The sequence below is a fragment of the Rissa tridactyla genome, chromosome 1 (genome assembly GCF_028500815.1).
Source record: "Rissa tridactyla isolate bRisTri1 chromosome 1, bRisTri1.patW.cur.20221130, whole genome shotgun sequence".
Taxonomy (NCBI): Eukaryota; Metazoa; Chordata; class Aves; order Charadriiformes; family Laridae; genus Rissa; species Rissa tridactyla.
The window spans coordinates 203,967,352-203,981,909 of NC_071466.1; the positions used below are offsets into that span (position 1 = coordinate 203,967,352).

A 14,558-nucleotide genomic window follows, 5' to 3' on the forward strand; every position below is an offset into this window, starting at 1 on the left:
CCCACATAAGTTGCAGTTCTGGACTCTCCCAGATCATGTTTGCCCTCCAGAAAAGGCAGCTGCTCTAAAGCTTCCTGTTGGCATAACTAATTCGGCCAATGGTAAATCCTTGATCTCTCCCTAAGAAATGTGAATGAGTTTTTGAGAGTAAGGAACAGGCATTTGGGTTGAAGAGCTCTCATTTTTTATATCCGAATCCTGTACGAGGTCATGAGCGAATGCAAATCCTTGGATTTCACTTGCACGTCTGCATACTGAAATAAGCAGAACGTAAAGGAAGGGACAGTTACTTTTTTCTTATATACTACAAAACCTAGTGCTTTTGAATAGTCAATATTTTCACTTAGAATTGCAAGACAGACAATGGAAAGGCTTACCTGAATAGTCCTAATATGGTGGTGATCATCTTTGAACGAACACTGCTTCATCGAACTTCCTGAACCATTGCCGTAGTGCTGTTGTAGAACACCTGCTTGATCAGTAGACGTGACATTTGCTTAATACTGCAGTTAAATCCAAAAATGGTGGATCAAGCAACTACAAAATTCGTTGTGATGAAAGCAAACTCATGGAGTCAAAGAACAAGCAAGTGTCTTTTGCCCTGCGTATTGAAGTGGTGGTATAAGAGCAGACAGCTTAAGCTGTCCTAGTTCAAGTTCGCATTGCCAAATGCAGTCTGCAGTTGCTCTTTCCAAGGTAATACACCAAAAGGGTCTCATGCAAGACATCCAAATTTTTCTAGAATTGTTCTACTGTTCCACAGCCTCCAGTGAGAGGTTGGGTTGTGAATGTGGTGCTTGCCTCTGTCACGCTGCCAGGGTCAGCGTGCCCCTCAGACTGCCCCAAACTCTTTGAAACAAATTTTGTTTTGTCTCTTCACTAGTGTGATGTGGGGCTTGTCCACACAGAAGTTAATGCTGGTGCTTAATGGTAAAAATTCAATGCCCACTAGCTCTTGCTGCACACCTATGCTTTGCATCGGAGCATTTTCAGGTGTTCACACACAAGTTAAGGTAAATTATGTCGGCTGGTCTGTGACAGCCACATACAAACATCGGCTGCAGACCAGCTGTCATTCAATAACTTATTACCTCTCTCAGCAACTCTGTTTTATGTGCTTGCCTGTGCCCTTGTGCCAAGGGTAATGCCCTGAGGTTCCTCTAGAAGAATATTTGTTTGGGTGAGCGTAATGATTTTAAATCACTATTAAAAAAAAGAAAATAAATTGTGTTTTCTCTAAGATTTTCTCAAATGTATGCTGCTAGTTCTTTACTTCCCATTTTGTAGTCTGGAGTTGCCAGAGCCAATGTTCTGTTCTTGCATCTGTAGTTTCCTGTCTGAATTTCAGATTTAAAAGAGAAACTCTCTCACATATGTTAAATATAATCATAAAATGGTTTGGATTGGAAGGGACCTTAAAGATCCTCTGGTTCCAACCCCCCTGCCATGGGCAGGGACACCTCCCACTAGACGTGGTTGCTCAAAGCCCATCCAGCCTGGCCTTGAACACCTCCAGGGATGATGGGGCATTGACAACTTCCCTGGGCAACTTGTTCCAGTGCCTCACCACCCTCACAGTAAAGAATTTCATCCTAATAACCAATCTAAATCTACCCTCCTTCAGTTTGAAATCGTTACCCCTCGTCCTATCACTACACTCCCTGATAAAGAGACCCTCCCCATCTCTCCTGTAGGTCCCTGTTAGGTACTGGAAGGCCTCAATGAGGTCTCCCCAGAGCCTTCTCTTCTCCAGGCTGAACAACCCCAACTCTCTCAGCCTGTCTTCATAGGAGAGGTGCTCCATCCCTCTGATCATCTTCGTGGCCCTCCACTGGACCTGTTCCAACAGGTCCATGTCCTTTTTGTGCTGGATGCAGGAGTCCATGTGTGGTCTCACCAGAGCAGAGTAGAGGGGCAGAATCACCTCCCTCGACCTGCTGGCCGCCCTTCTTTTGATGCAGCCCAGGATGCGGTTGGCTTTCTGGGCTGCAAGTGCGCAATGCCCGCTCATGTTGAGCTTCTCATCAACCAACACCCCCAAGTCCTTCTCCTCAGGGCTGCTCTCAATAAATAAACAAAATAAAATAAAATCTCAATAAAATAAATAAATAAAATCACATTTACATGTGAAAGAAGTTTCATGTGTCAAGTGTTTGTCTTGAGTTGCCAAAGATGCATCCAGGGTGCTGTTTATTTAGTATGTAGTATATTTACTATCCATGCAACAGAGCTGACAAGCACGTAGTTTATGCTGTCTTGTAATCATATTGCCTACTAATATCTTGAACTGTTACTGGTAAGAAATACCGAATGTGTGATTTAACATGTAAATGCTGCTCTAATGTGTTTTTTTCAATTGACTTTACAGTACCATAACAGCTTGGGGGAAAGATCATGAAAAAGATGCTTTTGAACACATAGTGACACAGTTCTCTTCAGTGCCTGTATCTGTGGTTAGTGACAGCTACGACATTTACAATGCTTGTGAAAAAATATGGGGTGATGACTTAAGGCATATAATTGAAGCCCGAAGTCCAGAGGCACCACTTATTATTAGACCAGATTCTGGGAATCCCCTTGACACTGTTCTAAAGGTAATCCTTTCTTTAAGTCGTTTGTATACGAGATTGGGAAGGGCAATTGTTTGTTTTGTAATGACTGGCTAACAAACCTAGGAAACGTCATGCTCTAATTCGATATGCATAGTATATAGATGATGCTGGATGATTTGGACCTATGAAAGATGTGAACATTTACCTGCTCTCAGTACAGATATGGGAACTCTTGCAGTCCGAATAGTTCAATCTTTTTCATCAAACCCATTCTTGCATACTATTCTTGAAGCTTTTACAACCGCTACCAACAGCTACATCTAATGACGTTGAAATGATTCTATAAAGAGAGGTCTTTCATCACTTAATAAGAAATAAAATGGGAAACAACTTGAGCATTAATAAATGCCAGGCCAAAAAGACGTCTTACCATCAAGTTTTAGGTATCTTGGTGTCCTGTATTAATGTGATTCATTGTTTTATGCTACAAATAGAAGTTTAGCACTCTTCTCCCTTTTGTAAGATGTGCGTTTAAGTCAGTGGCACGCGACCTCCAAGTTGAAAAGTGCTTCTTGCCCTGAAGCTCTTTAGAGAGTCTAAGGACTGTTGCAATTTTAGAATAAAAGCTGTTGATACCTCTGGATTTGAGTAGCTGTCAGCACTGTTTTGATAAGAAAGTAGGGGAGATTTTAGTTATGCTGGCACTCTATCAGATTAGATCCATACAGCTTTAACACTTTTCTTTTTTTCTCCTTTGGTACAACTGACATATCACAAATAGGAACTTTGAATAATCTTTATCAGAGCTGATTAGAAAAACTCCTAGCTGAAGTATTTCATTTTAATTATTGGTGGCTAACAAAATTACAGAAAACCGAAAGCCTCATCCACCATCCTAAGGGAGGTCAAAAGAAGACCAGAATCTTAAGTTAATGCACTAATAACAAAAACTCGCAGCAACCAAAGAGAGAGAGGAGGGAAGCATGGTTCCGGGTAGCTCTTGGGTACAAGTTCATAAAGGCCGTATGGTCTGTGACTGCTTTAATCTAATGGCTCCCACCACAATGGCTGGCATGCTTTTTGTTTGTGTGCCTACGTGGATAGATTTTGAGCAGGATATGGGGGTATATTTAGGGAATTATTTTTTATTTTTTTTATTTTCAGAGCATTACTCAAATGTGGAAGTTGTGGGGGTTTTATTGGAATGGCAGGTTTTTGGTTTTATTTTGAACTGTCTCCCTTCCCTTTTCAATAGGTCTTGGAGATTTTAGGGAAGAAATTTCCCATTACAGAGAACTCAAAAGGCTACAAGTTGCTGCCACCGTATCTCAGAGTTATTCAAGGAGATGGTGTGGATATCAACACATTGCAAGAGGTAGGAGATCCTGTTTGGGTGTCAGGGTGACACTGGTAATGTTGATATTTAATCTGGACTCTGTTACGCCTAGTCAAATATTGCAGCTTCTCTGCTGACCCCACCCTGCCCTTCATTCCAGACACTGGCAGTGATATCCTGATATGTAAAACAAATTCATTAAAACTCCACAGGGAATTAAGATGCATAAAAAAAAATAAAAGGCACTTCCTAATCCTCCTGTTGTAACCCATCTCCTCCCACTGTCTCCTTTTGTTTGCTTTCATCCTGCCTGTCAAGTCTCATTCAGATCAAAATCTGGCAGCGTTTGGTCCTTTCATTGATGTATCTAAGGCACACTGTGTGATTGCTGTGCTATAGCAATAGTAGTAATTAACTGGTTTGGCTCGTTAGTTATGTACCATCTGAAGTGTGCTTGCACTCAAGTATTGAAGGTGTAGTTTTGAAGGAGACTTTAAAAACAAAGGTAAGGGAGGTGAGTTCATTTAATTGGCAACTAGTGGAATAAGGATTGTTGAAAGCACAGAAAATATGTTTAACAGATTAGTCTGTAGTCTTAAGTCGAAAGTACAATTTCATCAAGACAAAAATTGATTATTTAAGTTCATGCTGCATGCTTGGAACTAGTTATAAATACACCACTATTGACTAGATGGAGATACTAGGTAATATAATGTGGTTACAAAGGTTTAGACTCCAGTAACTACAGATGGGGAGATGTGTGTGAGAGGAGAACTTGACTTTATCAGGTTTTTCCTGCGTCATTCATCTTCAGCTGTATTGGAGTTCAAAACCAGAAATAAGTTGAATAAATTGAGATTAATTTTACTTGATTTTATTCACAATTGTCTTGGCTTTCTAGATTGAGACATCCTTAGATTCTTCTTAATCAAAGTTGACTTACGCTACTCCTCAAAATTAGGAGTAAGAGAGACATCAAGCTTGTTTTTTAGCTGGTCTGAAACTATCTGAGTATCTAACACAGGCACATCATGTGAACCGCAGCGACAGAACTCAAATTTGTTACTCAGATCCTTAGAGAGCAGTTAGCTTTGAGATTGTTCCCTGTGCCTACTGTAGTGCAGTCATGGTCTATAGTTTTGTTCCTCTACTGATAGCCTTTAAAGCAAATTCTATTTTACTTCATTTTTTTTGTCCCATGTGGCTTTTTGAAAATCTACAACTGTGCTAAAGTGCTTAACAGGACACAAGCATGAGAGGCTAATAGCTGGAAAGAAAGTTTTATTATTAGATACTAGGGAAAGAGACTCTTTTTTTCTTTTTTTTTTTAATATAAACTTCTACTTGTTCTCAACAACCATTTAACAGGACGGATGCCTGTGTTAGGCAAAGTATGTTGAGATTTTCATGAGTCATGACAGGAAAGAAACTGGGCTATTAATTATTTCTTGTAAGGAATTCGAAGGTTGCTTTCTGTAAATTGTACTGGACAAAATTCAAGGATACTCATATAACATCAATTGTAATCAAAATAGTAAAACTAGTATTTAAAATATTAAAAAATGCACTGCTTTATAAGTTCTAAATAGAGCAGGTAAATAATTCCAGCAGCTAATGGGAGAGGGTAAGAGGCAGAAGGAGCAATTCTTTGTTCAGATGATCTGCCTGTTTACGTCTCTTCCTTGTCAAACTGTAACTGATTATGAGGAAAAGTCTACTTCTGTGTAGTAGAAGGGACTTGAAGGTCTGGTTCCACAAGACTTACAGAGCAGACATAAGTCCCTGCTGCCTACTGGCTGCCTTTTTAGCTCTTCCTGATTCTAATCTTGCTGCGTACCTCATGTCAGCTTTGGTCATTGAACCACTGGTCATTAAACTAATTTAGCCCACACACGTAGCAGCAAACTAACTGAGCCAAAAGTGACCAGTTTTTTGGTTCAGTGAATTAAACTGGCTCAAAAAAGGGGCCGGTACTCACCAGCACAATACAGGAGAGAAAAGCTGTTGTTTTGAGCTGGGAGAAGCAGGAAGGAAGGAAAGAGACACAGCAGCAAGTTATCCTGGAGAAAAAACCCTGAATTTGCAGCCTAATTTTAGTCATGTTTAAATTTCATGGATTTCTTTATCCTCGTATGTCAGCAAAACCAAGGTTACCATGCTGACTTTTGGAAGACTGGGTAATAGCTTGCCATGTGAAAAACAAACAAAAAAAAAACACCCTAAAACGAACCTAACCTTTTCAAAAAAGGAGTTTACATGAACAAGTATCGTTGTAGCCATACCACTGCCCCCACCCCCTGGCCCCTTAGACCCTATGGAAGTGATTATCCTAATTATTCCGTATCAGCCTTAGATTCTAGGTGTGATTTATGGTTATGGATCAGATGAAAGGTAATGGGTACAGTAGGAAAATCTAGAATGAGTAATGACCGATCAGTCTCATTTCACTATCCAAACTAGCTGAAACAACAATATAGAAAACAACTCAGAGTATAAACTGGATTTTAAAATTCTTTGTTTTAATAGGGGATGCTGGTAGAACAGGTAAGGAACCTTTTCTGACTTTCTTCTAGCATTTTCACTTTTTAAAATCATTCCAATCTGCTAACTCCACAATATACTACACTTTCAAAGGATTTTCTTTGAACATTCAATTTCCAGATGTCTTTAAATTTTTATACAAAGAAAATCCTCTAATCTGGAGTCACAGTTGACAGATTAATCATGCTCATAATGGTCAAAGGAAGCTGACCAAAACCTTGACACCTGAACTGTTCTCCCGGTATAGGTTTGAAAGTGTGAAACAAGAAATTCTTCTGTACTGTTTTCCTTTGGGGGAGGCTTCAGTTGTTTCAGATCTCCCCCTTTTCTTCTTCCATACTACGGCTGCTGTTTGCCATCTCTTCCCCATACCTAAGGAAGCTGTTATCTGGGCCTCTGCTGCGGGTCACTGGTAGAGTTAGAGCTGTCTTTCAGGTTGGTCTCGATTTCCCTTCCCTTCCACCCCTCACCAGCCAAAGATCAGTCTGAGTAAGGAAATCCCTTGGGAGAGAGTGGAAAGGTGGAAGCCAGTTCTTCACCCAAGGTAAGTGAGGAGCTGTGCGTGTGGCAGGGGAACAAACCCTCTGTAAACGAGAGCAGGAACACTGGCTGAACAGGGGTTCACATTTCTTCTCACGTAGGCAAGAGGGTTAAGCGGCCATGGCCCAGCTATGCTGCGCTTGTACGAGCATCTGTTAGCCTACAGGTATCAGTGAACATGAAGTCTAAGCATCCGTGTGCCTTGGTAGGATGTTGTTTATACCAGGCAGTTTGCGCTACATCATGCAGGCATGTTCAAGGGAGTTCAGTGTCAGATGTGATCTATAAAACTCCATAAGGAAAGGAGTCAAATATGTTGGCTCAGGATTGGCCAACAGTTCACGTGGCTTCAGTCTTAGTCAGCATCTGGACAGAATTTGATCAGAGTCCAGGTGGAGTTTACCTACATTTGCCTTTTCAAAAGACAGTGCAGATAAGCAGAGTCCATATCCTGGCCCAGTCAAGGCTGACTTCTTACGGTGCTGTTTGCCCTTATGCTTAAGGAGAAAGTATGGAGAATCTCTTTTTTTACCCTTCCTTTTCTGTTTTCAGTTACTTCTCAGATGCTTAAGGGAGAACTTCATTCATTTCAATCCCTCACTGGGTACCCCCTTTAACTGCTTCCAGGAGAACCTAATCACCTGAAAACAGGGATTCCTTTTATGCGTGGTCACTGTCTGAAAGGATATGGTAACTACTGCTGAAGTCCACAGGATTGTCACATATTGAGGGGTTATTTGTTCAGGATACAAAACTTCCAAAGGGTTCCCTTAAGTGAAAGTCATGGTGGTAGTGCCATGAGATTCGTTGCGCTTGGTTTCTTGGATGAGGCTGAGTAAGCTGGTAGCTTTAGAATGATGGAAGCTCACTGATGAAACCTTTACCGCGGAAATCTCTACCGCGGAAATCTCTGCTAAAAACATAGTGGGAGGGTGTTCAGAGCATACCCTCAAAAGGTTACGGCTCTGCAGTCCCACCTGTTGGCTGGCCTCTGCCAGGCATTCGGACTTTGAGAGTGTTTGAAGAGGCAGTCTGCATGTGGTGACTAAATGGATAAACAAAACACTAACTAGTATGCTCTTTTGTTTACATTAGCTATCCATTTGCCACTCTCTAGAGTTGGAGTTGTCTCTTTTTTTTTTTTCGTCTAAAACTCTAACTTTGCCTTAGCTGTGCCTTAAAAAAAGTGTCTTGACATCAGTAGCTCCTTGAAACAGTCCTTTTCAGTGTTACTCTGGCATTTTTTTTTTTGATGCAGGAGGCTGAGACTGCACAAAAGATTACTGGGTTTCTGACAATGTTGATTTTTGAAACTCTGCACTGTTCCACATAATTTTGTCCTCCCCTTCTGCTTCTCACCTTCCTTTTTTCTGGATGGATGGGATTTTGCTATTTCATCCACTCTGAAGTTCTCACCAGCTTTTATTAGGAAAATGGTTAGGAGATGGGAGTTCAAACACTCTGGTATTGGGGCTATAACCATCATTTCAGGCTGTCGTAAGGGTAAACAGGTCAGGGAAACAAATCTTGGCCATTTATGAGCATGACTAAACCAGCACCCATTACTCCAGGCTAGAGGACGTCATGTTTGTCTGGGTAGGATGAGAGTTGGGGGAAACGATAAATAGCAAGTTTTAACTTGACTGTTGGCAGTGCAGTTCACATGGATCTGCTTTGCCACCTTCTCAGGCAGGTACCAACTTTTTGAGCAGCTTTATGTATTTCCGTTTCCCATCTTCGAGATCGCTAATTGAATTCTAGTCAATGTGATTTTCAGGACTGTAGAAATCATTGGTCAAAGTGGGTAATAACCTTCTGGAGTCGATGAGCAAGATGACTGCTTTGTTTCAGGATACATGCTATGCTTTGAGGTCTTCCCATAATTCTGAGAAATCAGAAGGCTCTGGAATGCTTCCATGAAGTCTTTCATTTCCTTTAGAGCTCTGATTGTTTGGGCATTGCACTACTGTGCTACCCTAGTTTGGGAAGTATACATGCTGGCATGATGATAATTTTACAGCATAAACTTTCTATAATTAGTCCATGCTGGAGTCTCAAATAAAAATGCAAACAGTGTGCCAAGTATTGACAGAATTTTTGCATATATCTCCTGGAAACTGAATGTTAGTTGGCTTAATTGTCTGTAAAAGCATCTTGTTTAAGTAGTATAATATTTTTATGGAAAAATGGCATGGCCTGAAAGTACGTTCCAACATAATTTTCTTTTTCTTACTAGATTGTGGAGGGAATGAAGAAGAATAAATGGAGTATTGAGAATATTGCCTTTGGATCTGGTGGAGCTTTGTTGCAGAAACTAACCAGAGATCTCTTAAACTGTTCCTTCAAATGTAGTTACGTGGTGACCAACGGTCTCGGGGTACGTCCTTGTACTACTTCTACCATCATGTTTTCAATAGAGGCCTCGCTGCTTGAATGCCTGTTGACGTTTCCTGTTACATTACCACCATCTGCATTAGGTACACAAGGCCCACAAAGCCCTTTCCTTTTAAAAAAAAATGCTCTTTTCATTTTAGGTAAATGTCTTCAAGGATCCTGTTGCCGATCCAAACAAAAGGTCAAAGAAAGGCAGACTGTCGTTGCACAGGACACCTGCTGGAGATTATGTGACACTTGAAGAAGGCAAGGGAGATCTTGAAGAGTATGGGCAGGTATGAATTTTCAAAATTTCTTACATCCTTCTTCACGCAAAAATAGGCTGAGAAAAAGCAGGTTATAACTTAATTTCAGAATTTATTTTTTATTGTCTTTTTTGTTCAACTCCTGTCCTATTACCTCAGAAGTGTCCCCGGTGCCAAATTCCGTAACAGCAGGAATGTTAGAATGCCAGTAGAATGTTCAGGCTTTACAATTAGAGGTCTTTCTCTCTTGTTTGTCTTCAGAAACAATAGAACATTGCTGCTTTTTCCCAAAACTAATGTCTCAATGTTGCAGAATAAGTGCTAGCCAAGTAGTCGTGCCTGGGCTGTATTGCACTATTGGAGTCGTGAGCTCAGTTGGAGGTGGGAGAGGGACAGGCGTAACTAAAGCTTGTTTCTACTTCCCCATTGAGATTTTTAAGTAGTTCCTTCAGATGTTAATGCTCTGTGTGTGGAGTAATTGCCCAGTTTTCAAAGATGTAAATTTAAGCCAGGAATTCAGTTTCCCTGTTAATTCTTTATAATTGCAAAATGAAATGCTATTTCTCTAAAATAAGCGCAGACTTCATGCCAGTCTTGGCTTTCAGTTTGATATCGATTAACATTTTCCGTGTACAAGCAATGAAATGGTTAACTGGATGTTGAGTCTCTTCCTGAATTAAGAGGACTGAAAATAAGTTATCGAATTGCACTTCAGCCTTTAGAAGCTGGAAGGTTCTTGAGTTTTCTGGTACATGGATGGACATTTCTGTGCTTTTAGGCAGAGGGGTGCCACTAGGCATACTGTAAAACTGAGATCTGTCTGAGAAAATTCAAGATGGAAACTAAACAGTTACATACACTGTAGATAATGTGCTCTAGATGCAAAGATTTAAGAGAAAAAGACTTTCAAAGTTAAGTATACACATATGCACGTGTGTATGTTTGTGGTGAATGTATATGTATACGTAGAGAGAGAGGGACCTCATGGTGAGAAATCTCTTCAAAACAAATCACGAGACTTTGGCTCTGAAATCAGCCAATTTATAGTTCCTTCTTTTTTGACAGGTGAAATAATTCATTTTTGAAATTTTTTTTTGTCCTGGGATATTAGAGAGGGTTATTTGTATGGTACGGGTGCCGGGGCTCCCTGGGAAAGGACAGGGAAACGTACTCTTTTGTGGGCCCATTTCCCGAAAGCCACAGGTCCTTGCAGGAGGTCATCCATCATAGCGACTGCTCAGCGTTGCTGTTGTGCTGACTTTTCTGCACAAAGCTGTGCCTATTGCTCTTTGGGTGCGCTGTTTGCAAGCACTTCTTGAGACACCGTTTTACAAAATGTATATGCAAAGGGGACTGCAAAGAGATATTTTTTAAAAAAATTTTTTTTTCATAGTTGCTCTAGAAGAAATAAAGGCTTAATGTAAACCTCTGTAGTTGAGTTGTATTTAATTGGTCGAGCATCTCCTTTCTTACTAGCTGCTCTAGGAGGGTATCTTTAGCATGTGTGTGGCTTTGGCCAGATGTGGACAACTTACTTTAGGGACTACTCGGCATAAATCTCTCTGTGCACAGAATGGCCTAAATCCTTTCTTCTGTCTAACCATTGGTGAAAGGTGTCAGAAGACACTGTAAAGATTTAGTATCTTGGCAGTTTAAAGCTCTAGTCTTAACCAGGTTTGAATTGGGCGCTTGCTTTTGAGTTTGTGTGACCCCATGTTGTTTGTTCGTTTGCCAAATCGCTCTTGCTAAAGCAGTGGTGTTTCTTGCAGGATCTCCTTCACACAGTATTTAAGAATGGAAAGGTAACGAAGTCATATTCTTTTGATGAAGTAAGACAAAATGCCAGGCTGAAGAACAGTGAACTAGAAGTGGCGTCTCACTAAGTTCCATTCCATGTCTGTGTACGTGTGTGTGTAACAAGTATGTACTGCATAGCTACTGGGTTTATTGTACAGATTTGTGTGTTTGTGTTTTATGACATTGTAGCCAAATTATTTGTTGGTTTATGGACATACTGCCCTATCTTTTGCCAGTCTTTAGAAAAGATGAAATCAGGAAATGGTACTTACATTGTAAAACATATTTAATGCTAAAGTGTGCTTTTTAGGGCCCTTTGCCAGTAGTGATTCAATCTGGTATTGATCTTTTCACAAATGAGACAGAGCTGAGAAACTTTTTTATATATAACAGAATATCACAAAATGGATTTACATAAAATTATCATGATTGCTTTATGTTTATATTTAACTTGTATTTTTGTACAAACAAGATTGTGTAAAATATATTTAAAGTTTCAATAATTAAGTCTTTCCAACTTTTCATGATTTTTATGAGCACAGACTTTCAAGAAAATATTTGGTGGGGGGGAAAAATCCATTGCCTTTTGTCCATTAATCAGCAAATAAAACATGGCCTTAAAGTTTGTTGTGACATTATACCATTTGACGACTAAATGAGGACTCGTATCTCCTTAAGATCCCATAGAATTGCTGACCTCACCGTTTCTTGTAGTTGTCTGTATTAGTAAATCTGCATTAAAGAAAATTACTGTTCTTACTAGAAGGTTTAGGTACTACAGACCTTGCTGGCATGGTAAGGGATGTAAATGAAATGCCAAATTTGAAAGGATTCTCTACTGCAACTTAACTTGCCAAGTCTATCCCACTTGGCATATGCACCTCAATATTTTAAGAGTAAAGTTTTTAAGAGATCTCCTCTTCCAGTATAGAATATATGTGTAAAATACTGAAATATGGAAGCGGTGTATTTTAAAGTAATTACACTTCTGGGTTTATTTTTCATATACTGTAAGTGACATGACTTTAAAGCAAAATACTGGACTGGGTAGTGCACTTTTTTACTTTTTTGTATTTTTTTCATTGATTTGCCTTTTGTCAGACTGGATGTTAAATTGTAAAAATGTTTAACTATTTTTGTTAACAACTTTAATAAAACTTTATGCTCGCCAAACTCCTACATGAATGGCAGACCTGTTTCCCCTTCTCGCCCCGTCTCATTGGGGTGAGGAGGGGCTTTTATTTTGCAGAGGGTAACTGTAAAACAATATGTTTGAGAGATGCTTTTGAACTGTCTGCACTTGATTGTATTTGCTCTCTGCGCGTGCTTGATTTGAATATCTGCTGGAAAACGAAACTCTTGAGGATTTTATTTGAGAAGCTATGTAGTAACCTCTGAAATGTTTGGTAGTACTGTAGGATGGCTCTCACTAAAAAAGTACCTCCCTTACTCAAAAACAAAAAGCAACAGGAAAAGTAAATGGCTCCTGTGTTACGCTGGTGACCGACTATCAGCCAATGGCTTAATATATTGATGTCACTGATGCTTCTAATTAGTAAACGATGTTATAGAAAAATGTTAGGGGTCCTGTAAAATAACTTAAGCCTATAAAATTTTATAAAATAAGCTTTTAAAGGAAGATTGAAAAGCCATACTTCATTGTTCTTATTCTCTCGCCAAAAAGGGCCACATCAAAGCACCCATAATATTTCCAGAGTTTGCGGTTAAGACATTTATGCCCAGTCTCAATAGTTCTTGTTAATGAAAATTTGTTTTCCACTTGTAGTGTATGTAATTATACATTTAAGTGATGTATTGTTTCAAAAATAGTGCTTTAGTGAGACTAAATGCTGACCTTTCACACTGAGGAACTGCCTTCCCTTTGCTATTAATGGTATTGTTTGTATTTGGCCAGGAAAGGTTTTAAATCTGGACCTAGGATGAGTAGCAGGTAAATAGAACAGAGCCTATTTCACTCCTCCACGTGTGTACTAGGGAATTTTATGATGTATGGTTTAAATAACAATAAAGTAAATGCTGCTTTCATTCTGTACCAATAAAAATTTTGATAACTATTGACTACCCATAACTGATATTTTTGTACTTGAACTGAGGATATACTGTGGAAGCACTGTTCTCTTGTGTACCATGAAATACATGAGTAATTGTTCAGTATTGTCTAAAACTTTTAGCTTATTAGTTGGAGATATGAAGCAAATTGTCTACTTGTGCATGTCACTTTCAGAAGGTTGTCATGTCACTCATTTTATTAAATGTTAATATCTTTAAAAGGGGAGGGGGGCGGGGGAAAGAAAAACACCTGGTGCTATTCAGACCTGAATACGTGTCTCTTTGTGTTTGGCGGTTTGACATTCTGGGCATCAAGGAGTTGACAGAAATTACTGCAGTGCTTGAACCATACAATATCCTAATTCTTCCATATGAAAGCAAACAGCATGTTTAAGTTTGCTTTAAATTACTAGATTTGTAGTCACTGATATATTTTAATTATCCCCATTTCATAATATAATACAGTATTTGTATTTAAAAATAGAAATTGGGAGTTTTGTGTTAATACTCTTATTTGTAACCATATTTAGCATAAGAAATGGGTTTTATAAGACTTTTTTTTTTTTTTTTCTTGAGCTGCATGATTATGATAAGATGCTTTTTTGGTACTTTGAAAGGTCTGAGGAGAGAACAGAAGAGTACTTAACTGTTTGGTTTGCCAAAATCAAAACAAAGCTTAAACAGTTTTTTCTTATAGGTTTTTACATTCCTTCCTAACCTGTTTAGTGAAGAAGAAATATTCCTCACTTAAATCCTCTGTTAAAGTAATTTAATGTACTTGGCATCAAATACCAGTATGTAATACACATGGAAATAAAGTTTAGTTCTGGCAGTGAAAATAATAGCTACTTGACTGTGTCTTAAAGTTGCGATGTTGGGCATCAGATTTCATTCCCGTGCATTTTGTTGCCAAACAGAGACGTCAGCGTAGCTGTGCTGTCATTGCAGTCCTCTGCAGGAGAGCTGCTCCGCTGGCCGGCGCGCTGTTTGGGGTTGAGTAGTTGAATTTACAGTCAGCTCAGTTCCCGAGAAGAAGGGTGTGTTTTAGGGTGTGAGTGCGTCCGCGCTTCGGCATCTTGCGTG

General features: G+C 39.5%; 1 protein-coding gene across 1 annotated transcript in view; it reads left to right on the plus strand.

Annotated features, from left to right (window-relative positions):
* NAMPT (nicotinamide phosphoribosyltransferase) overlaps positions 1 to 14,317 on the plus strand; it is a 30,633-nt gene extending 16,316 nt beyond the window's left edge. Inside the window, exons 7-11 of the mRNA XM_054215620.1 lie at positions 2,369 to 2,594; positions 3,808 to 3,927; positions 9,206 to 9,346; positions 9,504 to 9,638; positions 11,378 to 14,317. Of these exons, the coding sequence (XP_054071595.1) occupies positions 2,369 to 2,594; positions 3,808 to 3,927; positions 9,206 to 9,346; positions 9,504 to 9,638; positions 11,378 to 11,491 (736 nt within the window). The 3' untranslated portion in view covers positions 11,492 to 14,317. The remainder of the gene's footprint in view (positions 1 to 2,368; positions 2,595 to 3,807; positions 3,928 to 9,205; positions 9,347 to 9,503; positions 9,639 to 11,377) is intronic.
* Positions 14,318 to 14,558: the final 241 nt, after the last annotated feature.